This window comes from Equus caballus, chromosome 5 (assembly GCF_041296265.1).
Source record: "Equus caballus isolate H_3958 breed thoroughbred chromosome 5, TB-T2T, whole genome shotgun sequence".
NCBI lineage: Eukaryota > Metazoa > Chordata > Mammalia > Perissodactyla > Equidae > Equus > Equus caballus.
In genome coordinates, this window is record NC_091688.1 from 16,865,678 (window position 1) to 16,891,142 (window position 25,465).

At 41.2% G+C, this 25,465-nt stretch overlaps 1 protein-coding gene across 3 annotated transcripts in view; it reads left to right on the top strand.

Annotated features, from left to right (window-relative positions):
* The window catches only part of RGSL1 (regulator of G protein signaling like 1), a 66,805-nt gene that overhangs the window by 37,145 nt on the left and 4,195 nt on the right, over window positions 1–25,465 (top strand). For all 3 annotated transcript variants that reach the window (XM_023640679.2, XM_070266658.1, XM_070266659.1), the window contains exons 11-21: window positions 3,537–3,642; window positions 8,195–8,388; window positions 9,778–9,895; window positions 10,323–10,437; window positions 12,307–12,436; window positions 15,817–15,991; window positions 19,002–19,140; window positions 19,385–19,509; window positions 21,745–21,854; window positions 23,913–24,005; window positions 25,078–25,144. In XM_023640679.2, the coding sequence (XP_023496447.1) occupies window positions 3,537–3,642; window positions 8,195–8,388; window positions 9,778–9,895; window positions 10,323–10,437; window positions 12,307–12,436; window positions 15,817–15,991; window positions 19,002–19,140; window positions 19,385–19,509; window positions 21,745–21,854; window positions 23,913–24,005; window positions 25,078–25,144 (1,372 nt within the window). The remainder of the gene's footprint in view (window positions 1–3,536; window positions 3,643–8,194; window positions 8,389–9,777; window positions 9,896–10,322; window positions 10,438–12,306; window positions 12,437–15,816; window positions 15,992–19,001; window positions 19,141–19,384; window positions 19,510–21,744; window positions 21,855–23,912; window positions 24,006–25,077; window positions 25,145–25,465) is intronic.

Genomic DNA, 25,465 nt, shown 5'->3' on the forward strand with positions numbered 1-25,465 from the left:
CTATCAAAATCCCAGTGATTTTTGTGAAGAAATGGAAAAGCTCATCCAAAAACTCACATAGAATTGCAAGGAACCCCAAATAGCCAAAACTATCTTGAAAAAATAAAACAAAATGGAAGGACTCAGACTTCTTGATTTCAAAACTCACTACAAAGCTATAGTAATCAAAACAGTGTGGTACTGACATAAGGGTAGACATATAGATCTATGAAACATAATTCTGAGTCCAAAAATAAATCTATATATCTATGGGTTTAGATTAAGAGATTTTTGGTTAATAATTCTGTATGTCCTCTCTGTTAGTGTGTTATTTTTACACATTTTCTTCCTCTAGGTGGTTACTGTATAGATTTCAAAATGCATCTTTGACATGTTAAAGTTTAATGTAAATTAGTACTTTTACTGCATATATATTATTGTTTTATGTCAATATTTACTTAGGCTTACTCATATATTTACTTTTCCTTTCTTTTTTATTGTTTCCTGCTCGTCAGAGTGGCCATCTAGGATTATTTTCCTTCTGCTATAGGGCACTCTTTGGTATTTCCTGCAGTGTAGATCTAAAAAATGTCTTTATTTTGCTTTTATTTTTGAAGAACGTCATCTCTGGATACAGAATTCTTGTTGGAGTTATCTTCTTTCAGCACTTTGAAGATGTTATTTCACTGTCTCTTGGCTTCCTTGGTTCATTTTGAGGAATCAGCCTTCAATCTTCACTGACATTGCTTAGTAGAAGAAAATATTTCTTCCTCCACCCTATATCTTCTCATTGTCTTTGCTTTTATGCAGTTTTACTATGATGTGCCTAAGTATTTATGCAACTTGTGGTTTCAGGACTCCTTGCATTTCTGGCTTGATGTCCTTTGTCAGTGTTAGGAAAATTCCAGTTATTATCTTTTCAAATATTTGTTCTTCTCCATTAGATCTCTTTCCTTCTTCTGATAATCTTACTACACATATTTTCAACGTTTCATCATGTGCCATATGTCTCATATGCTTTTTTTCTGTATTTTTCCATGTTTTTTTCTCTATTCATTTCAGTCAAGATATTTTCCTTTGATGCAACTCCTAGTTCAACAATTCTCACTTCAGCTGTGTATAATTTGTCAATAAAACCATTTATTAATTCTTAATTTTCTAAATTGCAGTCATTAAATCTTTTATTTTTTGAATTTCCATTTTCTTTTTACTGTGTTCAGTCTATATTGATATTTTTCTTCTTCTCTTTAATTCATTGAACTATATTAATAATAGTAATTATAAAGTCCATGTTTGGATTCCCTGTGTTTATTTAAAATGTCATATTTTTCCCCCTTGGTTTCGGTCAAGTCTTTTTAGATATCTTATTATTTCTGCTTTGTTTGTGAACATTGTTGGTACAAATTTGTAAAGATAATTTGAGGCTCTGGGTGATGTTATTTTCTTCCAGAGAGGATTTTATTTTACCTCTGATATACACTGAACTAGTAGCATTCAGATATCCTTAATCCTTTTAGGATTGAGTTGGCTCAAAGCTAGTTTTTATTCTCTCTGATGAAAGAGCTATTTCTGGTTTCCCTGATTCCTAGAGGTTCCGATCGAAAGCCTGGGATTTATCAGGGCCTCTTCACCTTTGTGGTCTGCAATTTTTTTCTCCTTCTGCTCTGAGAGTCTGTCCAAAGCTTTGCTAAATTTCTCAGTAGCAATTGTCATAATTGTCAAATGCCTTGAGAGTAAAAGCAGTGCCAAAAGTTTTTTTGCCCATTTTTCTAAAGGCCTATAGTTTGTTTTCTGTCCTATTGTGGCTTTATCACTGCAAATGCCTCAAGGGCAGTTAAAGTATTGGTGTGGCTTACCTTTCTGGTTTTTAACATTCTCTTTGTTTCTCATTTCTATGTTTTTATTTTGTTTTGTCTCAATTTCTTACAAGCTTACTTATGAGGATAAAAGTGGTTTTTTTAATCCAAAATTTCTAAGTATTTTTTTATTGGGAGGTTTTTTGGGATTCCTTTGAGGGTTTTTGATATCTAGTCTTCTATAATTTGGATTTTATCTTTTAACATATTTAATTACACTATTTAGATCCAGTACATATATCTATTGTTTTCAATCCTTTTTGTATGCTATCTGTCACCGAAAGTGTTACCAAACCATGCAAAAAATTCCTGTGGGGGTACATTCCTACTTAATAAATATTTTAAAGCATTGCCTATATTACTGGGCCATGTTCCAATTTCTGGGGGTGAGATGAGTAATATACCATCCCTACCTTTAATGAGTTGATAATCTATATTTTCTTCTACAATATTAACCTCAAAGGGCTCCTCAATACTGAGACCCTTGGAATCTATTATTCTTTAACAGTAATGCTTTAATACATTTTTTGAAATAATGGTTTCTAAATGGCAATAATGAGATAGATACCCACTCTAAATTGTGTGTGGTGTGATAGAATACCAGTTGGGAAGCTTGTAGCGGAAGCAGTGTCCTCAGGAAAGAAAATGGTTTCAGTTAAAGCAAGATGGTATAGGGAACTCTTACTAAAGAGGTCAAGAATCTGTGAGAGCTTGCTGATTACAAAGCAGTAGTTCCAGAGGGCAAGTGGAAGGGTTTAGGATGGGATAGCAGAGGTGTCAAGGAAGACCAAATGTCATGTGGAGTACGGTCTAGTAAAAATGGTTGATTGGGGAAGGCATGAAATTTGGTGTTGGAATGAGAAGCATGATGGACTCGGCCTCAGCAGTTTTCTGAGGAAGGTGGGTTCTAGGCCTTGTAGGGAAGGAAGAAATTTTCCTTTACCCTTCTAGGTTCTTCTGAGTGGTCTAAAAATTAAATTGACATGAGACAGAATTACAGGAGAAAATGAAACAAAGTTTAATAATATGTATACATGGGAGAAACCCAGGAAAACTGAGTAACTCGCCAAAATGACCAAAGCCACCACCCAAAATATCATCTTCAGCTACAGAAAAAAAGAGGGTGTTGGGAATAGTGGTTTGGGACTGCAAAGGGGAGGAAGGCAATTCAGATGGAGATGCAAATCAAATGTTTCATAAACAAGTTTGCCATGCCTTGCAGAGACAATGAGACATGGAGAAGACTTTGATCAAATGGGCCTTGCTAGGTTCCTCCCTGTCTACCTCACCTGGTTTATATTATATTATACTTATCTATGGTGATAGCTCCTTTCTGGAACAGGCCTTCTATCTTAAATCTTTTCAGGCAGTTAAGGGGAAGGTCAAAGTTTCTTCCTGAGTCTTCTGTTCTTAAAAATAATCAAGCCAAAGAGACATTTTGGGGTAGCAAATTATGCTCCCTTACAGCCTAATGGCCAACAGACTTAGATAACAGAGCTTGGACTGATATTAACATCAGGAGTGAAAACCATCCCTAAGTCACCCCTCAGTACTAATGGCCTCAGATGGCAGCAGTTGTGGGACTGTGGTTTTTCCACATGCACTCAATGTATGATAAATGGCCTTGCTACTTTGTCCTTTCTTACTCTCTGCAGTGTCCTTTATAACATGGTATTCCCCAATTTTGTGATTTATCATTAGATTTTACAGTGGAAATTGTCAGAGAACCAAAGATACTTCCACCTTCATATAGGAAGATGTCTTTGTTTAAAAGAGTTGGTGCAAGGAAGCCTTCAGTAAGACCCAGGTAAGACATAGGATCTGGCTACAGTAACATCTCAAGGCACAAGTTCTCTTTAATCTCAACATCTCTAATCCTGAACTTACCTTTCTGTGGGAAGGTTTCCAGACTTTTTTCCACATATCATACATACATGCACAGACACACTTTGTATTTTAAATCATTATTCATTTTCTAAAGTTGGTACCTTGCAATAGATATTATACAATAACTTTTTTAACTTAACAAACTATTATGGATATCCCTTCATGGCAATGTGTATAGGTTTACCTCCTTCCACAGTATGGATGTAGCATGATTTATTTAACTATATATTTTTATGGACATTTACACTATCTTTAAAATTTCATTGCTATAAATAGTACCACAATAGACATCTTTGTATATGTATCCTTGCCTATTTGTGTTTTTCTGGATTGTGTACTACTATGGTAGCTTCCTAACTGGTTCCTTACTTCATCTCTCTCTCCCTTATAATCAATCCTAGAGTCAGCCTCTGGTAAGTTCCCACTGATGGGCAAAGATTCTGTGGTCCTTTCTTTTAGGAGTACCCCCTCACCTTTCGTTCCACTTACCTTAGCACGAGTGCGACCTCACAAAAAATTCTCCACATATATGTCTTCTATGACTTTCCTCTCCTCTGACACTAAATCTCTATAACATAACACCAAGCACTTACCATGTACTATTTTTTACTGCTCCTTATTTTTTAGGTATGTTTTCCACTTTCTTGACTATAATTTTCTTGTAAGCCATATCATTCATCCAGTCATTAATTTTTTTATTCAGTAATTATCTACTAATGACTAGCTATATGGAAAATCCTCTTAAAATGATAGAGATATATTAGCACATAGAAATTTGGTAGTCAAAGTCACTGGCAGAATACTTTGCATAGAGAAAGTTCTCAGAAGTATGTTTTCAGTTACTGATAACATCTATTGGGGGTGGTAAGTCCTCTGTCTTTCCTGAAGACTCTATATAGTTATTACTCCCCTTTAAGGAACTGAAATTATTCCTGGAGATTCAATCATTTATACCTTTGCTGTTCCTATTTGTACTACTCAGCACTCTTCACTACGTCTACAAAAATACCTATTTTCCAATTTAGTTGAGTATGAGTATCACAGAAGTCTTTTCTAAATCATGTATTCACAAGGTCATTACATTCTAGAGGGAATATGCAGGGCCATATAGTCTAGCTTCAGTGAAAACCACAACAGAATGGCCCAGGGATACCAGAATTGCAACTCTCTTAAATCTTGTCCCTAGCCTTTTTTCAATGTAATAAACAGTTATTTATCATATAATGTGTCCCAGACCTTCTGTGAGTGCTAATGATATAAAACATAAGGCATAGTTCTTGCCTTTAATCTAATACATAACTAAATAAAATGTAAAGCTGACCTTAAAATCTTATGATAAAATGTTGGCTAATTACTGTGAGAGTGTGGTGGAAGGTGAAGGAAATTTTGAGTGAGGATTAGGAAATGGAGTACTAGAGGCAGCCCTGAACTGCATGTAGGAATTCAATTGCAAAGAAATGGTAGTATTTTGTGGGTAGGGCTAAAACTTCCAAGCTGAAGAAATGACAAAAAGATATAAACTCATGAATATGAAAGCAGTAGTCAAAGACTTGAAAAGAGTCCAATGGTGTTAAGTAGAATGCAGAGGGTGAAGGGACATAAAACACAAGATCAGAAAGCTGGATTGAGACCAAATAACTGAAAGAAGGTCTTGAGTGAATTATTAAGGAATTTGTATTGATTAAATGGCAATGAGGATTCATTGGTATTTGTTGGAGCAAGGATAGCAGAAATGCTTGTTATATGGATTTTAAAAATATTACTTTGGCAGAAACAGCAATGATAGTATAAGGAGTAAGAGACTCAGAAACTGAAGACAGAAATAATAGTTGGAAGATTGTTACACTTGTTTAGGCAAGTGATATCAAAGGCCTGAAGTAAAAAGTGGGAATAGAAATGGAAGGGAAGATACAGATTTAAAATACAATGAAGAGGAAGAATCAGACTTCTGGAATGGTGGAGTAAGAACCACACAAATTTTCTCCTCATGAAAACAATGATAAGACTGGACATACCTGTCAAAAAATTCAGAACTCTATAAATTACGTTATCCAAAAATGTCAATTAAAAAAAATTATTAGACATCTCTCTCAGCCCCCCACCCCCCCAAAAAAAAACCCACAGGAAAGTATGTCTTGTACACAGAGGGAAAAGAGCTATCAATAGAAACTATCTCTGAGTTGATTCAGATATTGGACTCAGCAAAGACTTCCAGGCAATGTGTCCAATGTACTAAAGGAAACCATGTTTAAAGAATTAAAGGAAAGTATGATGACAATGATTCATCAAATATAAAATAGCAATAATAAGATAAAAATTGTAAAATAGAACCAAATAAAAATCTTCAGTTGAAAAGTACAATAACTGAAATGAAAAATTCACTAGAGAGAATCAACAGCAGATTTGGGTTGGCAGAATAATCAATGAACTTGAAAATAGCTCAATAGACATTATCCTATCTGAAGAAAAAAAGAGTAAAAAAACATAAACAGAACCTCAGAGACCTGAGAGATTTCATCAAGCACACCAACATACAAATAATGGGAGTCCCAGAAGGAGAGGAAAGACAGAGAAAGGGGCATAAAAATTTTGAATATATAATTGTTGAATACTTTCCAAATTTGATTAAAACCCTTAATCAAGACATACAAGAAGCTTAGTGAAATCCAAGTAGGATAAACTCAAAGAGCTCCACACCTAGACACATCATAGTCAAATCACTGAAAAACAAAGTGAAAATCTTAAATGCTGCAAGAGAAAAATTGCTTATCATATTCAAGAGGACTACAACAAAATTAAAGTTTACTTCATATCAGAAAAAACATTGACCAAAGGTAGTGGGATGATATATTCAAATTAAACCCAAGGGAAGTAGAATGAAGTAAATAATAAATATTAGAGTAGAAACCAATAAAAGAAAAAGAAAAAATAGAGAAAATCCGGGCACAAGTAGGGTTTTTGTAAAGAGCAACAAAATTGATAACAGTTAGCTATACTGACCAAGGGGAACAAGTGAGATGACACAGATCACCAAAATCTGGATGGAAAGAGAGGACATAACCACTGACTCCACAGAAATTAATCAAATTGTATGGAAATTCAAGCAACAAATTAGACAACTTAGATGAAATAGGTAAATTTCTAGAAATACCCAAATTTGTGAAGTTGACTCATGAATTAGAAATTGTGAATAAATCTGTAACAAGAGAGAAACTGAGTTAGTAATTTAAAATCTTCTCACAGAGAAAAGTCTAGACACAGATGCCTTCACTGGAGAAATCTATGAAATATTCAAAAGATAAATAACACCAATAGTCCGTGAACCCTTTGAGGAAATTGAGGGAAAAGGAACCCTTGCTAACTTATTCTGTGAAGCCAGCCAGTATTATCCTGATCCCAAAGCCAAACAAATGTGTCATAAGAAAAGAAAACTGCAGACCTATATCCCTCTCCAATCTACATATAAAAATCTTCAAAAAAATATTAGCAAACCAAATCCAGCAACATATAAAAAGGATTATACAGCATGACCAAGTGGGATTTATCCCAGGAATGAAAAGCTGATTTAACACCCCAAAATCAATTAATACAATATGTCATATTAATAAAATAAGGGAGAAAACTTCACCTGATTAACTCAATTGATGCATTAAAAGCATTTCACAAAATTCAACATCCATTTATGGTAAAAATTCTCAACAAAATTAGAATATAAGGGAACCATCCTCTCCTGATAAAGGGCATATATAAAAACCTATAGCTAATGTCATACTTAATGAAATAAGTATATAAAGGAGGAAGAACAAGTTGGACAACTTGCAGGTGTGTGTGGAGAGGTTTAAATAATACCTATGAGATAAAGATGAGGTTAAAAATGGCAGTTGACATTTTAAAGTGGAGCTTATGGGAACTAAAGATATAGTTTCACTATATCAATGAGAATTGAAACCACTTCCTCATATCAATGAAAATTGAAACCACAGGGAGGCAGAGATGACCTAGGGGGGAAAAAGTCATAAGAAAAAGGAAAGAAGATTCAAGATGAAACATTAGAGGCACCTGAGTTAAAGGAATAGTGAAAGAAGAAATCAACAAAGGAAATTTAGAAATATTGATCAATAACTGCTGATCACTCATGCTCTGCCTCATTGAAATGACTACCAATTAGGGGTTGCTTTGAATCTATAATGTAAAAAGAGGGTTTCCTTGAAGAAAAAAAAAATCCCATTCAAGATATCTCTTCTCCTCTTACATTGTGGTTGTCAAATGATTGGACCAAGCTCAGGACGGATACATAAAAGTTTAAATTTATCTCCAAGGAAATAAGAAGAGTAACCAATTCATTCACCCTGCTCTTCACACATGGCTAAAGGCCCACAGCCTGGGAGATGCCCTTCCCCATTCCCTAACTGGAGAAGAATCCAGGGTGACCATGCCCTTCTCTCCACCAATGATGCTTTCTTTTTTTCCAGAAACTTGACAGAAGTCCTTCTAAATACACAACACTTGGAGTTCTTCAGGGATTTCCTCAAAGAACGGAAGGCTGAAAGCCCATTGCAGTTCCTGGTAGCCGTACAGAAGATCAGTATTGAGACAAATGAAAAGGTTTACAAGTCTCTCCTTGAAAATATAATCAAGACTTTCTTCCGTGGCAGAGTCTCTGCTGGTATGCATCCCCTCCTCCTGATACTGTTTCCTCCTCCATTTAGCATCTTATAAGAATAGTTTGGGAAAGAGCTTGTCTTATGTGACCCCCCTGAGAGAGCAGAACAGAGCAGCAGCCACGTGGGGTAGAGCTGACATAGTGAAAGCAGAGAAAAACAATAATGAATCCAAAGCATGATAGTAGGAAAAGAAACCAAGTGCAAGACTCTTGCACTTATATGTGAAATACATCCTCTTGTTTAACTTTATTCAACCCTGAAAATAAGATTTTATTTAATCCCTATAAGGTAGGGATAAATAGCTCCATTTTACTAATGAGGAAGGTGAAACACAGAGAAGTTAACAAATGTTCAGTTGGTAGAATTTGAATTCAAACTCAAGTCATTTGACCCTCCAATCTATTAGACTGGAGGTGGACACAAAAGAAAGAGCTGTATGCAAGGTTGCAGCGTCCATCACCCATGGGTTGTAAAGAGAGTTGTGCTGGGAAGGAAAACTCTCTCCCCAAAAATCTTTGTTTCATAAGTTTTGTCTTGCTTTCTTGCGAGGGGCAAGAGGCTTAAGGCAGGAGGGTAAGTCTGACCCATATAAATTCATCTTGGCTGGAAGCAGAAGGGGCAAGTAAAGCATTGACCTATAATTCTAGAGGAAAACCAAGTGGGTGAGCATGGTTCCACCCTGGGGGGTAAACAAATCTATAACAAAGCAATAAAGATAAAGCCTCCTGTTTTGACACAGATGAACAGACAGGGCTTTTCTGTGTGTTTGTTTTTTGTTTGTGGTAAACCAAGATAAAGTTATTCATTTTTGAAAGTAGAAAAAGAGGTAAAATTGGCAAATCTTTACTTGGAAGAAATATTTATTTGTTGAGTCTCAGGGTATCAAGTTCTATACATCATTTTGAATGATGTAGAAGAGAAATGAGAGTATGCTGATCCTGTCCTTTATAAGTTTTCCTGTCTTGTTAATGAGCACAATAGTCTCTGAACACCCCGAGAATCATATTGCCCTTATGATGCTTATTTGTAATCTTGAACTCTACGCCTACCCCAGCAATTTAACTTTAATTCTTTACTCTTCTACTTTCTTCCTAAACCACAAACTTCAAACTAGCTGCAGAAATGAGTCCTTTATACATTTCTTTCCCCTTAAGCACTCATCTTTAAAATTTGCATGGAACTAAACCAGGAAAGTACTTGATCTACAAATACACTTGCACATAATGTTCGAAATATGCTTTTGAGGGTTTTCAAACAAATTGTGGAGAACTCCATCTAACTAAATTGAGAATAAGAGACTATAAGACTCTAAGATGAAGACAAAACCAGCTACCTCAGAAATGGTAGACAAGAAGATGATGGCTTTTTCTCCCTCTCTTGCATTTTTTTAGAAGAAATGCTGCAGTGCAATGCCCCTATTATCAAAGAAATCTCTCACATGAATACTGTCAGCACAACCACATTGTTAACGCTCCAAAGCTATGTCATGAAATCTCTGGAAGAAAAGTGGTGAGTATTGCTGGGTGAATGCAGTGATCCTTTCTGAAGCTGCTCATTGGTTTCTGAAAGTTACGTTACTCAAGGAGTCTCACAATCTATTCTCGAAGTTCACTGTCAGAGCCTGCCTACAAAAGAAAAGCCAAACTTATCTTGAACCCCCTACCTACCTATCTACCTACATACACACACACACGCACACACACTCACACACACACACATACACACATCCTGTTCATTTGACTTAACAAGGAACAATACAGCAGAGGTCAAGAAGGACAGACAGATTGAAACGGTAAGATGTGTATTTCTGAGTATCTCACCCTTCTCCAATTCCCACTTCACCTGCCTCCAAAAGCTAAGGTAGGTTTGCCTTGACTATTACCTTGTATGTGTCAGGCTTTTGACTTCTTTGATATTCTTGGTCTCCTTCTCGCAGGTTTAAAGATTACCAAGAGCTTTTCCCACCTTGCCATCCGGAGGGGGAACCTCACGTTCCAGTTTTTCCTAGGAAACCCTCAAAGGCAGCAGCAGTTTACCTACAGGAATCCCAGGTCAGTGAGGAAGACAGTGAGGACGAGACATTAGGAGCAAGAAAAACCACTGCCTAGGCGTTGCTGGCCATACAAAAGAGTTTCACTGTTAGCTTATTTAATCACCAAGAACAACTGCTCTTTGAGGTAGGTTTTTAAACCCCCATTTTGCGAAGGAGGAATCTGAGACTCAACGAAATTGTTACAGTGGGAATTTGAAAAGAAATCTCTTTCTTCGTTATCTGTGATTAGAACCAATTGAGTGATTGGCACAGGGCTCAGATGCATGGAGATCAAAATGTCAATTTTTTTCCTGCTGAAAGCTAGCTTGGAGGACATGGATTGGCCATAAAGACAAATGGTTTGATAATCTTCTCTGCACCCAAATTCAACTTACTTACTCGTCCAATCATTGGCATCACAGAACAACTCAGGCCTCCACTTCCCGGGGTGAGCCCCTTACTGTATGACAAGGGGCAGACCTGAACACAGGTGTCATGCAGACAAGCGTCTCCCAGAGAGAGAATGCAAAGAGTTGAGAGCAAAGCATGCCCATTTCCTTTTCCAAACTTGTCAATTATCTAATTCATTCTTTATCCCATGGGAGGAGAGAAAAAGAGAAGAGGAGACAGAAATGTTATTCAGGAAAGTCTCTCCATATGATGTGAGAAAAAAAATACATTATTTAAAAATCCTTTTAAATAACCCCTTGCTCAATGTGTCTTAGATTTCAACTAGTATCAGAAGGATTGGGGCCCAACTCTGACTCCAAAGGTCAGGCTAAGATATCTCTGAAAATAGTGTCTATGGCCATTGATCCAGTACTCCTGATATGAAAGTGTGCTGCTTTGTCTTTTCTCGTTTTTATTTCCTCCATACATGAATCAATTCCATGTCCAGGTACCAAGAATGATCATGAAGCACATTAAAAAGAATCTGCACCCAGAACCAGGACAGTTTGTTTTAATTTCAGGTCTTCCTTGTTCTTAGATAAAAGAAGAAACCAACCGAATGTACTTAATCCCTCCTTTGCGCCAAGCGCTGCATTGGGGTTTATGTATATAATCTCTGACCCTCATCACTACCCATCAGCTGTTGTTTCTATTTTCCCTGTGGAGCCATCAAGACACAGGTCAAGTAGGTTGACCCAAATTACACGACGAGGGGAAAACTAGGCTCCAGGCTCAAAGTTTCTCATCCTAAATCCAGTGGGGTTTTTAACTTCACCACTGTTTACGTTGAGATTCCTCTCTGTAGAATGAGACAACTGAACTAGTTGATCAGCAAGATTTTTTCCGGCTCTAAACATCAATTTCTCAGAGGGCAAATGAACTGGAGAATGGTCACTGGGTATCTATTAAGAAACGGATGAAGACACTTAAAAAATGCATTTGTGTGCGTGGGTGTGTGCTGGGTAAGAATGTGCATATAATTATATTTTTCTTTTTTCACTGCTTAGAAATGGTTCTACTCATTTCCTTATTTCTTCAACACGGCAAAATCTGCCTGAGCCATTATTCCCTTCTTCTGAGTCACACTCCTCTCTGTCCTCTGTTGCTTCCTGTTTTTAGCTCTCACACTGCCTCTCCCAATCACAGCACCTCAAATCTTCACTGTTGAAAGACAATGGTAGAAGGAGCATTGCCAATGCCCGCAGCCACACCTGGTTGGAGCGGAATCTTCCGTCCACCAGCCACTTAGTCTGGAAAAGTTTACACCAGTTCTTTGACCTGAGTTTCCTCCCCTTTAAATTGGAGTTAAAAATTATTCCTTATAAAGGAGGTGTTATGAGGATTAAATGTAATGAATGTCAAGTTTCTGGCACATACAGACTCTCAGTGGACAGCAGCTATACTCATGAATAAGTCATATCCCTCTCTCTTTCCCCAGACGAGAGGCTGGCTGAGAATGATCAGCTTTATCAAGAGCTTTTGCAAGTACCGCAGATTTATGTCTAATCCCAGCAAACGCCAGGAATTTGAAGACTATCTTCACTTAGAAGTACACAATAGCAAGGAAAGTAAGTCACATGTCTAATTTACCCCCTTTCCCTGTTGATGTTCCAGCCACAAGGGTTAGCCCAGATTAGAAGCTGCAAGCTTATTGCTTTGTGTCAAGCCTGTGTTAGCTGCAGTCTAGCAAGAACCCCAGGTCCTGGTGCAAAGCCAAGCCCAGGACTGCCTAGAGAGGACATGTGCCCAGTGGCTTCTGCTCAGGGAGCCAGAAAGGGTGAAGAATGACTAGTCTAAAGCACTGCGAGATCTTACATTCTGCAAACCTGTCTTTGTATCCTTTGTCTGTAGTATGGATTTATTCAACTACTGCATTCATTCGTTCATTCATTCATTGAACACACTTTGTGAGAATCCTCTATGTGGCAAGCGCTTTGCCAGGAGCTGGGGATAGAGTAGTGAACATGCAGCATAGGATCTTCCCTCATGGCACCTACAGTTTTGAGGGCAAGACAGAAGCTAAGAGCCACAGATGGTGGAGCCAGATTGCCTGGGTTTGAATCCGCCACTTTCTAACTGAAAGACCTTTCGAAAGTGACTTTGTGCCTTTTCCTCATCTGTAGAATGGAAGTAATAATTGTGCCTATTCCCTAGGGTTGTTGTGAGGATTAAGTGCGTTAATACATGTAAAGCATCTTGGAACATTCTGGGCAACAGTAAGGGCTATAAAAGGGTTAGCTAGTATTATTGCTAATATTATATAGTGGTGACAAGTGACCCCAATGATAATCACAGGGAGATACTAATTAGTCAAGGGGGAGGATCCAGGAAGACTTCTCCCAGAAAATGACGTAAAGTTGAGTTTTCAGGAACGAGCAACAAGATTTATTTTATTTATCCTAAAATAAGAAAGAAGACGGTGCCATTCAAGAACTGAAATCAGGCTAGTTGGACTAAAGATGAATGAGATGGGGAAAGCGCCTGAAATGAGACAGTAGGGATGGATAGCGACAGAGCTCATCTCTCTGATGACTTTTGAGCAGTTCTAACTCTCAGTTGAGGCTGTAAAACACAAATTTTGCAATTGTATGTTTCTATGAAATAAATTCCTCCAGATGGAAGTAATGGGTAAATGGTTAAAAATAGTTAAATTTTGGCCCTCTAAAAACCTTGTGTTAATTAAACTCTCACCAACAGTATAAATGAGTGCGGATTCCTCACATTGTCACCAACATGGGATATTATACATTTTTTTAAAACTGCCAATCTGGTAGATAAAAAATAATGTACCACTCCTATGTATTTTTAGTAATTGAACATCTTTATTGGTCATTTGCTGCCTTTTTTGAACTGTTTATGTCCTTTGTCTATTTTTCTATTGGAATTTTATTGTTATTATTATGTTTTCTAATGTGCAAAACGTTTTTGAACGTATGTTTTATCAACTGCTTCACAACCAAACATTTAGAGTTTAGGAATATTTCTAGCTCTTTTGTTTCTTCTTTTAAATAAAATCAGCTCAAACCGTTATGCTGCAGAATGTAGGAAGTCCAGTTGCACCCTCCTTCCACTTCCCACATCCCCTGCATTGCCTGAGAGCCCAAGAACAGGCGTGCTTCTGCAGCTCAACCGGAGATCTACCCAACCAGCGGTCTGCTTTCCATCGCTATAGTTTAGCTTTTTCTAGGATCATTATATCCTCCAATTAACTGACCCATTTATTATTATGAAAGGATCTTCTTTATCCTTGGTAATATTCTTTTCTCTGAAATCTACTTTTTCTGATGTTAGTCACTCCAGTTTTCCTTGTACTACTGCGTTAGCATATGTATCTTTTTCTATTCCTTACTTACAGCCCATTTATGGCTTACATTTAAAGTGCTTTTCTTAGAGCCAGCATATAGCCAGATCTTGCTTTAAAAAAAACAAAATCAATCTGACAACTTTAGCCTAATTGAGAGCCGATTGTTAGATATTCAGGAATTTTGTGAGCAAGTTGACAAACCAACGATAGCTTCAGAAATCAATCATGGTGGGAGTGTTTACTATAGAAATCGACAAATAATACAAATCAGACTCTCCCTCCCCTACCACAGAGAGTCTACAAGCATCCACTGCTCCAAGATTTCTTGGGTGGATTTAGCACCCTCTTTTCCTAAAATCCCTGACTATCATATCAACTTCAGCTGTTATCCAGACCTTTTTTTTTCCTTTAAACTCAAATCTAAGTGATAAAAAAAGAAAGATTGTAAGATAGTAAGGAGGGACCTTATGTCTTGTTCAGTGCTATAACCCTAGCACCTAACACAGTGTCTGGGACATAAAAGGTGCTGGGTGTTTATTGAATGTTGAGGTGACCCTCCCATCCTATATGTAACACTGCACTGAAAGGAATCCCATTTACACCATAGGGGGCACCACGTCCACATCAGTTATTCCTGAACAAATATCCAGAATAAATGATTTATGGGAAGAATAGTAAATTCTAGAGCTGATTGACAATTTCCTTAAATCCAGCCAGGCAATTAACTAGGATCTACTTGTCAGATCTAACCCCGAACTGTTCTCTTCTCAGCCCTGAATCCCTATGAATGGATTTCTTCGGGTTACCTAGTCAAGAAACTTTCTAAAATAAGTGTCTTATTTTTCTGAGACACAATCCGAACCTTCTGTACTCTCCTTCTTATTCCTGTCTCTTTTCTACTCCAGCTTCCTACCCTCTTTCCTTTCTTTAACGAACTTTTTTTTTTCTTTTTTTTAAGATTTTATTTTTCCTTTTTCTCCCCAAAGCCCCCTGGTACATAGTTGTATATTTTTAGTTGTGGGTCCTTCTAGTTGTTGCATGTGGGACACCGCTTCAGCATGGCTTGATGAGTGGTGCCATGTCCAAGCCCAGGATCCAAACCAGTGAAACCCTGGGCCACCGAAACTGAGCACGTGAACTTAATCACTCGGCCACGGGGCCAGCCCCTTGACGAACTTTCTCTTTGCTCTTCGTGTTTTGGCTTTTTCTTTGTGTTGCTTTCCCAGTTTACTTCTAAATTACTTCTCTGATAAACCTTGAATAATCAACATCAGGACCACACATTCCATTTTGAAGTCACATTTGCATATTTAGTCTTTGTAGAAATGTTAGGGATTAGCATAATTATAGTGTGATTATATTTCTATTAGACAAGCACCAGGAAAACGCCTTTCAATACTCAGTTGATTTTTTTTTTTTTTTGGTATCTATGTTGTCATGCTATCTGATCAAATGGTTTTTTCAGCAATCCTTCAAGTTGAAATAAAAGATTGAGACTAATGGGAGGGAATCACTATGTCAATCAGACCAAAGGTGGGTCCACAGTTTTCTTTCTTCATTTTAGTTTTATGCCCAGGTCAGAGGCTTCAGGCTTAAGAGTGAGCTGCTCAAACTAGATGTGAATTGCCTCCTCTTCTCTTTCAGATCTCTCCCCATCACCAAACGTATCAGGACGCCCAGTCTCAAACCCCACAAATGTCCGGAGTGTGGACCCTGAAAATGGAGATATAGTGCTTTCGAAGCGACGTATCTTTGGCCACAGGATTATCACTGTCAATTTTGCAGTCAATGATTTACATTTCTTTTCTGAAATAGAGAAGTAAGTTTTTCATCTCTCTTTCCCCCCATGGCTTTCCATTCTTAGTACCTCCCTGCAGACTGGAGTAGCCTATAAGTGGCACAGTGATTTCAGCCCTGACAGGCTGAAAATCTCCATCTGAAAATCTCACTGAATGCTGTCACTCTATCCATTTCCGCCATTCTTTCCTTTGGGTCTGCAAAGCTCTTCAGTATTCTGGGGTTCCCAATAGTGAAATGCACTTACTTATACCCAAGAAGGGGAGCACTTTTTTTCCTATTATTTATTAATATGATAGGGGTCCTCTTCTGTCGCACCATTGGACCAATAGTTCTTTAGTTAAAGCAAGGAATTATAATAATAAAAATTATGTGTGTGCGTGACATTAAACAGATGTTTTTAATTTAAAATATGTTAATGTACATTCACTCACCTGTCAAACTTTTGATATAAAGCCAAAGCCATTCCACTAATTGGAAGTCCACATATTATTCTTATGTAAGCTATACCCTAAACGTTACCTACTAATTCCAATTTTTCTCTTCTTAAAGTGGAGTGAGAATTTAAAGGTTACTGCAAAGCAATTTAATCCTTCTGGATTTTTATACTCGTATTTTTCAATGTTTTGAATTGACTTGCCACACCTAACTCAATAGCAATTTTCAAAAAGCAACTTGCCTTTATTGGAACATTCCAAAGCATTCCGATTTATTTTCACAGAAACAACAAATACCTTTCCTTTTCATGTTCAAATTTTGTCAATTTTCATAAATTGTGAATTATAGTAACAAGCACAACAGGCAAAAATATTGGGGAAGAAACATGACTAACTCAGTAAATATCTGCCTCAACTAGTTGGAGAAATGTGAGTGTACTGGAGAAGGGACCACCAGTGTGTACCGTCAGCGGGCCACAGGCATCAGTCAGTGTGCTTCCGGAAGTGCAGAGCACCTGGTGACTCAACACATCACTAGGGGCATTTGGTTAAGATCTTCCACTGCCCCCAGTAAGGGATTTAGCTCAGTTCCACAAACACTTGTTGCTTGCTTTCTCTTTCTTGGCACTGAATTTGGCACTGGAGATACAAAAAACAACTAAGACATTGCTCTCTACTCTCCAAGATCCCATAGACAAATGGGGATGGCAGAAAAGACACACAAAAAAGTGAGGAAGTGGGTTGATAGGTGCTATGGACAAGTCAGGCCCAGGAAGTGCATTTAGACAGACAAGTGAGTCCTCAGGTATGATTTCTTGGGAGACTGGTAGCTGCATTTTGAAGGATGAGTAGGGGCTAGTGAGATTAAAAAAAAAAAAAGTGTGAAAGGAGGAGGCAAGTGAGGAGCAGAAGAAATACCAGAGTGAACAGCCTCTGCAGCTCCAAGTCCCGTCGCCGTTGTCTCTGCTTTCTCCCTTGCCCTCTACAACCTGTTCTCAGCCCAGCAGCCGGAGCAGCCTTTCAACAGTGTAAACCAGATTATATCACTCTCCTGCCTAAAATGTTCCGGTGGCTTCCGATTACCACTGGAATAAAGTCCAAAGGTCCTCCCATTGCCTAATAGGGCTCTGCAGGAGCAGGACCTACCTACAGCTGGGAGCTCACCTCTTGCTCCTCGCTGCTTGCCCCCTGCTCCGGCTCTGAGGCTCCACTCTGCGCCACCCGCGCCGCTGCTCAGCTGCTGCCTGCTTCAGAGCCCCTGCGCCTGCTGCTCCCGCTGTGGGAAGAAGCCCCAGCCCTCAAGTCTTCAAGTGACTGTCTCTTTCTTTCTCTTTGTTCCAGTCTCAGTGCCCATCCCCTTCCCAACCCCCCTTCTGTTGTCTTCATAGCACTCTACTGGGTATTTAAGGATTCGTTTGTTTACTTATAAACTCCTTCCCTTCATTGATTTGTGAGCTCCTGGAAACCAGGACTCTGTTTACAATGTTCACTGCCGATCCCCTGCTCCCGGAACTGTGCCTGGCACAGAGTAAACCCTTAATAAGTGTCCACTGATTGAATAAAGGCATGGATATGCAAAACAGGCTTATAATGGGGGCTGGCCCCGTGGCCGAGTGGTTAAGTTCGCGCGCTCCGCTGCAGGCGGCCCAGTGTTTCGTTGGTTCGAATCCTGGGCGCGGACATGGCACTGCTCATCAGACCACACTGAGGCAGCGTCCCACATGCCACAACTAGAAGGACCCACAACGAAGAATATACAACTATGTACTGGGGGGCTTTGGGGAGAAAAAGGAAAAAATAAAATCTTTAAAAAAAAAAAACAAAACAGGCTTGTAATGGGAAAACCGTGGTTACCAGGTATGTAAAATAGTTAGGATTTAAAATGGCCTGAGGGAAGTAAGCTGTGTACTTAAATCGAGAGAAGGTATAACTGAGAGATACTTGATAGTTAATAAAAGAATACGTTGCTGGGAGACAGAGTACAAGAGGGGTTACCAGGGGCCGGGGGAGATGAGGAATGGGAGTTAGTGTTTAATGGGCATGGAGTTTTAGTTTGGGAAGATGGAAAAATTTCTGGAGATGGATGGTGGTGGTGATTATATAACAATGTGCATGTACTTAATGCCACTGAACCAGTTAACAATGGTTACACTGGTAAATTTTATGTTATATATATTTTACTACAACAAAAAGAATTTTTAAGAAAAGGAATGTTGCTTCCAAGAGTAGTGGTAATTGTGAGAGGGTCAGCACAGGAGGGGAAAGAAAGAGCAAGACAGCCCTTAGCCCTTGCAGTAGTCAGAGGCGAAACTGGGGCAGGGGCTGGGATGGGTAAAGAGGAGGGGATGGGCTACATAAGGGAGTTAGTAGTACAGAAATACACTTGAAGAAGCACTTAGCATATTATCTGACATGTGGTTGTCGCCCAATTGGTATTTGATGATGGATGAATTATGATTGACTGAATGAAGTCACAACCTGGCCCAGGATTGGCCCTGTCTCTTTTAGGCCAGAAAGAGGTCTGGGCTAGCCACCCTATTTAGTCACTGCTTTCATCTTCTCCTTGCTAATTTCCTACTTCCTGCCTCTTTTTAGATTTAACAATTTGGTGAGTTCATCTCAGGTGCTACTGTTCAACCGGGCATACAACGAGAATGATGTGATCCTCCTGAGGTCCAAAATTAACATCATCCTAAAGCTATTCTTGCATTCTGAGACCCCTCCAAGGCTGAGGGTAAGAGGGACTCCCGCTCCTCTCTGGCCTTTTGCCAAGAAGCATTTCCCCCACAAGAATCCTGAAAGCTAGTTGTCAGGTACTTCCTAAGCCGTGGGTCAGCCAGATGTCCTTTACCTAGCAGCCCCATGAAAAGCTTCTGCCTTCTGGGGAGGGGGTGGTCTTGAAGGTCCTGGGGGGCCAAGAGAGGTTTTCTGCCTTCCTTGGAGCCTCTGCCAGTGACAGGCTCCCATTCTTTGGATAGGTGAATATCTCTGACTCCCAGAGGGATGCCATCCTTGCTACCATTGCAGAGGGCCACCTAGATCGGAACACCTTCCACGGGGCTGTCATGTCTCTCTTCCCCGTCATTATGTACTTCTGGAAAAGGTAACTATCTCCCCTCACCCGAGGACCACGAGGTCAGGAAAACACGTTTGACTTTCTAGAGAGTTTTCTGTCTTCCTCTAGCCCTCTGTTTCACAGTCTCTAGTTTCGTGGGAACTGAGAGGGCGCATTCTTATTCTCCTCGCCGCCCTCCATCCCTCACACTCTCACACTGAACACTGAATCAGAGGATGGAAGGCCAAGTAAGACTGGGGATCAGAATGCCTGCTTCCCGTCTCTTCCCTGTACTTGCTTGGAACAAGGGCGTTAGGTTTTCTTAGGTGTAGATTCCTCGCCTAAGGGTGAGGGTGGACCCCAGCTACTTGGGGAGAGGTTCTGTCGAGGCTAACACAACTGTGCTAGTGCTTAACAAGCCTCATGGAAGCAGCAAAGCCAGAAAAGTTTTGCCCTGTTAAGGCCAGATCCCATACTTACTGCTAAAGGCACAGTTGCTAGATATTTCAGTTTTCAAGAGGAGCTAGAAATTCAGATTTTTGGTGTCATATTTCCCAAGGTTAAAGTGGCAAATGTGGCAATTAACTCGAAACAAAAACATGGTGAGGAAGCTGGGAAGGCCAAAAAAATAAAACGAAAACCAACAAAATATCTGCATGACAAATGCAAGCCGTGTGGTCCGCCCGTTCCTGATCTTCCTGTCCAGGTGTGGGCTGAGAGTCTGGCCTAGGTTCTCTCAGCTGGTTCCTTACTCCTGTGGTCCACAGTGGCGCCAGCTCACATCTTCCACATAGTGAATGGCAGTGCCCTGTGTGATGGTGACCAGAGGACAAGTGGCTGCAATGTCCCCAGACCAGGCTAATTGGGATATTTAGATTATTATGTGAGTCCAGCTCTTTGGGGCTCCCCTCTCCCAAACACACACAAAAAGTTACTTTATGAAAATGGAAGTGTAAAGATTACTTACCAATCACCAACCTTTACTTTAAAATCTCTAAGATAATTATTTAATACAGGATCCAAGGAAATACAAAAATCTAAGTTCGAGATAACCAGATTAGCCTTTTGAACACCAACTGCTATCTAGCACTTAATTCGAGACTGGATTCTAGTTCTCCACACCAGAACTTAGTGGGAATTCATCCCGAAACTTTCTGGAGGACCAGGAATCTCTGGGAAATATATTCTGCTCCTGGTTTGAGTCAGCACTCAGCTCTCTCTCATGCCTCCTTAGAAAGTATAGGGATGCTTCAGACAGGCTTTGAATCCCTAATCCTCGTGCAGCTGGCTCTTATCTGCTTTCCTATATACTACAAAGAGTTTTATGTTGTGCACTGTGCCCATGTATATTATCTCAGATGAACCTCTCGACAACACTGTGAGGTGGGTAGGGCAAAGCATTATTGTCCCTATGAGGAAACTGAGGTTCAGAGTGGTTAAGGGACTTGCCAAGGATCACTTGGTAAACGGTAAAACCGGGAGTAGAAACCAGGTCTCTTGGCCTCTTAAGCACCATAGAGAATGCATCCGTAGCATGTTGGGAGGTCTATGATGGGAGGGAGACCCAGTTTAGCTAGTGGAATGGGAGAAACCAACTGTGATCAAATAGAGTCCCTCTTGGGGAGGGGGAAGGAGGGCAGCAGTCAAGACCACCAGAGTCAAGTCAGGAAAAAAAATAAATGCAGTCTCAGCCAAGACCAACGTCCAAGGGGTCCAATCCAAGGGCTGAGGGATAGCAAGGGTTTAGGGACCAGGGAGGAAGAGACGGAGAGTGTTGCGAGGGCTTCTCAGGTTGCAGTGAGTATGTGAGTCTGAGTTCATGTGAGGAACCAGGGTCTACTCCAGGGAAGAGGCTGTTGGGAGTAAGGTGAGGGGGTCACAGCTCTCAGTAAGGAATAGGATGGAACTCGGGGATCAGGAACCGAGAGGAGGCCAGTCAGATGGTCTGGCTGCAGCATCTCATAGTCTGATGATGAAGAGAGCACCCCAGAGGTTAACCCCACCCCAGGTTTGGGTACCGCAGGCTTTTTACAGACTCTGTTCACTGGTGATTCCAGAAGGAAGTCCCAAGATATTGCCCATGCCAAGCCCTCACTGGAGCTGGGCCTGGACAAAGAGGAGGCCTCAGAAGAAGGGCCACTCTGAGGCCAAACGCTCTCCTCTTCTCTGTTGGACACCCCTCTCTCTGAGAGGACTGGTTCCAACCTGGTTCCCTTGAGTTCAGTGTTCTAGCCCCTGGGCTGGTGATTTTCTCCCTGTGACCAGAAGCCATTCTTCTCACAGGTTTTGTTCCTGGAAGGCAAACCGCTCTTACTTCCAGTACAGGGGGAAGAAGTTAAAGGACATAAGAATTCCTCCTAAACCTGTGTACAAGTACCCTCCTTGGAGTGGAGGTAAGTTCCACCATGACCCACAGCCCCGTTCTCTAGCACACGAGACTCACGAAGGCAAAGTGAGGGCCAAGAAGGACCAGCTGAAGACTTCACAGAGGGTGTTTGCTGGAGGGATAGGCATCTTGTTAACTTGGCCCTCAGAGAAGCATTAAAGTATATTTACCTGTGGCTATCAGTGCTAGCAAAAGGGTACCCACCCATGCACTGCTCCCCAGCAGGACCTCCCAGGATGCCTCTGGGTGTGTGGGTCACAGTGTCCACGGTGCGTAAAGGGAGCTGGTGACCTGCTTTATGGCTGTTGACGAGCCCCGGCTCCAACTGTCTCCATTCACCCTACCATTTGAAAAGCATCTATTTTAAAGTGTTAAATGAGAAAATAGAAAAGTGGATGCAGATATATAAGTGGATATATAGAGTTTTTATGAAAGCATGGGAAAGAACTTAGAAGTAAACATCAAGTGTTAATAGAATTATCTCTGGGCGGGGTGATTATGAGAGGCTTATATATTTATTATTAACATATTATCAATTATACTTTATTAATGTATATTATTTATATATTGTGTATTAGTAGTATATTTATAAATAAATAGTAAGTATATATATATATATGTGTGTGTTTTCTCAGCACAGAGCAGTTAAACTCAGTCCCTTTCCCGGCACCTGCGCTGGGATCGGTACCTGAGCAAAAGGGAGCTTTACCGAGAGGGAGGAGGGTGCACGGGACACTGCCTGGCGATGGCAAGGCTGGATGTCTCTGCAGTGGAAAGTTCTGGGAACCAAGGAGAACAGATCTATGAATCTGGGAACAGTACTAGCGTCAGAACAAAATATAGAGATAGAGCAGAAGTCTTAAAAAGAGCAGCCCAGAGGCCGGCCCGGTGGCGCAGCGATTAAGGTCACACGTTCTGCTTCGGCGGCCTGGGGTTGACTGGTTTGGATCCCAGGTGTGGACATGGCACCGCTTGGCAAGCCATGCTGTGGTAGGCGTCTCATGTATAAAGTGGAGGAAGACGGGAATGGATGTTAGCTCAGGGCCAGTCTTCCTCAGCAAAAAGACGAGGATTGGCAGCAGATGTTAGCTCAGGGCTAATCTTCCTCAAAAAAAATAAATAAATAAAAGAGCAGCTCACAGTCCCATGATGGGGCTGAGCATTCTGTTGTTTCAGCTCAAACCTGCTCAATTCTCATGCCTATTTTCCCAGATACTTACCCCCGCCCCCACTCCAGCCCCCAAAACAAGCATCCTACTGCCTACTTGGAGTTCAAACAAGGGCCCTTGAGACCTGAATCCATCTCTGGTTTGCCTGAATGGTAGAAGAAGCAACTCAGGCCAGCTGTAGGGCCCAGCTCCTGCCCCTCTGAGAGGGTCCTCACCTTAGTAAGCAGCAAACCACCGACCTCCCCGGCTGCAGCCGCCCGGATGGGCAGTGAACGTTGTTCGTTGTCATCATCTCTGCCTTGTGAAATGTTGCATCAGCAGACAGAAATCAGCAATCTTTTCAGTACACGGGGCAAAATGTCCCTGTGGGTGCAAGGGCTTATTTAGGAGGGGGGTTGGAGGTAGGGAAGAGGAGGGGTAAGAGGAAAAGGAGCAGAGGAGTGGCAGGTGGCAGGTGGCAGGTGGCAGGTAGTGGTGGGGGGGGGAACCATGCTCCCTCAGAGCACCAACAAAATGCCCTTTGTGGTAGCTAAAGAACCTCAGCCTTCGGTTCGTTTCCTGTTGCTGAGCTCCAGGGAAGTAAATCCCCAAATCTTTTCTGGTGTCAGAAGTTGGAAAAGGGCAGCAGGATGCCCTGAATTAAGAGGTCAGGCCACTGGGGTTGCAGGCCTAGAGAGTCATCATGTAGGAGCTGAGGGCTCTGGAGCATCTTGCTTTCCCTCTCTCAGCCTCGGACCCTGAATCTCAATACAGAGGTTTGAGTTTAGGTCAGGTCTAGCATTTACATCCTGTAATCCAAGGAATGTGAAACCGGAGCTTTCTTACTTACATAGCAAGATTTATTTTGTGGGGTGTCCCTGTAAGGGTTTTTAATGCTCCCCTTCCTTCTTCCCCAGGAGACCACGCCATCTTAAGATTCACCTTGCTCAGAGGTGTTGAGTGGCTGTGGCCTCAGCCGCGGGAAGCAGTAGCAAGTTCAATCCAAAACTGTGAGTTGGAGTTGGAACCCCACTGATCTTAACAGTCCACAACTCAATTAGAGGACAACTCTAAGGCCAGCTTGGCCAATTCCTTATTGACCGCAAGGAGACTGAGACCTCCCCCCAAAATGTGAAGTGACTTGCTCAAGATCACACAGCTCGTGAGTGACAGAGATGGCATGAGAAGCAGGTCTCCTGATTGTCCTTCCAGGGCTCTGAGCACAGCTCTCATTTGAATAATCGTGTCTTCTTGATTCTTTTATATCCTCTTGCAGGGGTGCCTAAATCTTCTCTATATCCCCACTGGCTCTTCTGCCCGTTTCCAGGCACAGTGTGTGATCTTTATTAAGAGACAATCATCACACCCCACTCTTCCTTTCCCCTCCCACCGAGAGCACCTGCTGGCTGGAACAGGACCTCCTGCTTCTTGGCAGCTCCTGCTAGTGGTCTTCTCATCCCTGTGAATAACACTCTGGTCCCTGCCCCCCATACTGAGGCCATGTTATATCCTTTTTCTTCCCCATCTTCATCTTCAAGGGGTCAATCCCATTCCCAAGCACTAAACCGGCCTTCATTTCCACGTGGTTTCTCCCAACAAGCCTTTCCTTTCTATCCCAATTGTCAGCTTCTATTGCCAGGTTGGGGATGCTGCGTCCCTGCTTCTTGCAGGCGTGAAATGCCAGCTTGCCTGGCCTGCCCATTTGCATATGTTCCCTTGTTGTTTAATGGGGAGGCCACAAGGAAACATTGCCCATGATCCATGGAGTCCAAACAGCCCTAGAGTCTTGATTCTAGGGTTCATCTGGCCTAATCTCCCAATTTTGCATCCCTGAGTCTATGGGGTTGGCATCATGAACTTTGCATCCAGATGAAATGTCTCCCAGGACAAAAAATATGGCAGCATCCCGACCAGGTCTCCTGAATGTCCCTGGAGCATCACTTCTTCACCCTCACTTCCCAACTCCATCCCTGGAAGTGTTCCCTGGACACTGTCCTGGGACGGTCCTCCCCAGGCTGGGGGCCTCCAGGGAGTGTCTGTGCCTTGAATTCTGACGCAGTTTTTCTCTGTATTTGTCTTTAGCTTCATCTACCAACCTCACCCAGTCAAGACACGTGCTGTCCTCCGTGCAGCTGTATCCTGTCCCAGGGTAGGCATGAGCTGAAGTCTTCTTCATCAGTTCAGAGCTGCTGTGCCCAAGTGTACACTGAGAGATGGGGAAGAAACTCCCCAGAGACCCAGCTCCACATCCTGACACTCCTCAGCACATAGAACCAAGAAGTTGAGCTTGCTGCTTCTGGAGAGGCCTGTAGTCTGGGAAGTTAGGGGAAGGTTTCTCTGTGGGTGTCCTTGCCCACCTTGAACCAGAATGGGCAATTTTAGGAAGTCAGAGCCCCTGACCCATCTTCCAGTAGAACACTATTGCTGGGGGAAGTGTCCCAGATGATCTTTTATTGCCAGCTTCCCTCAT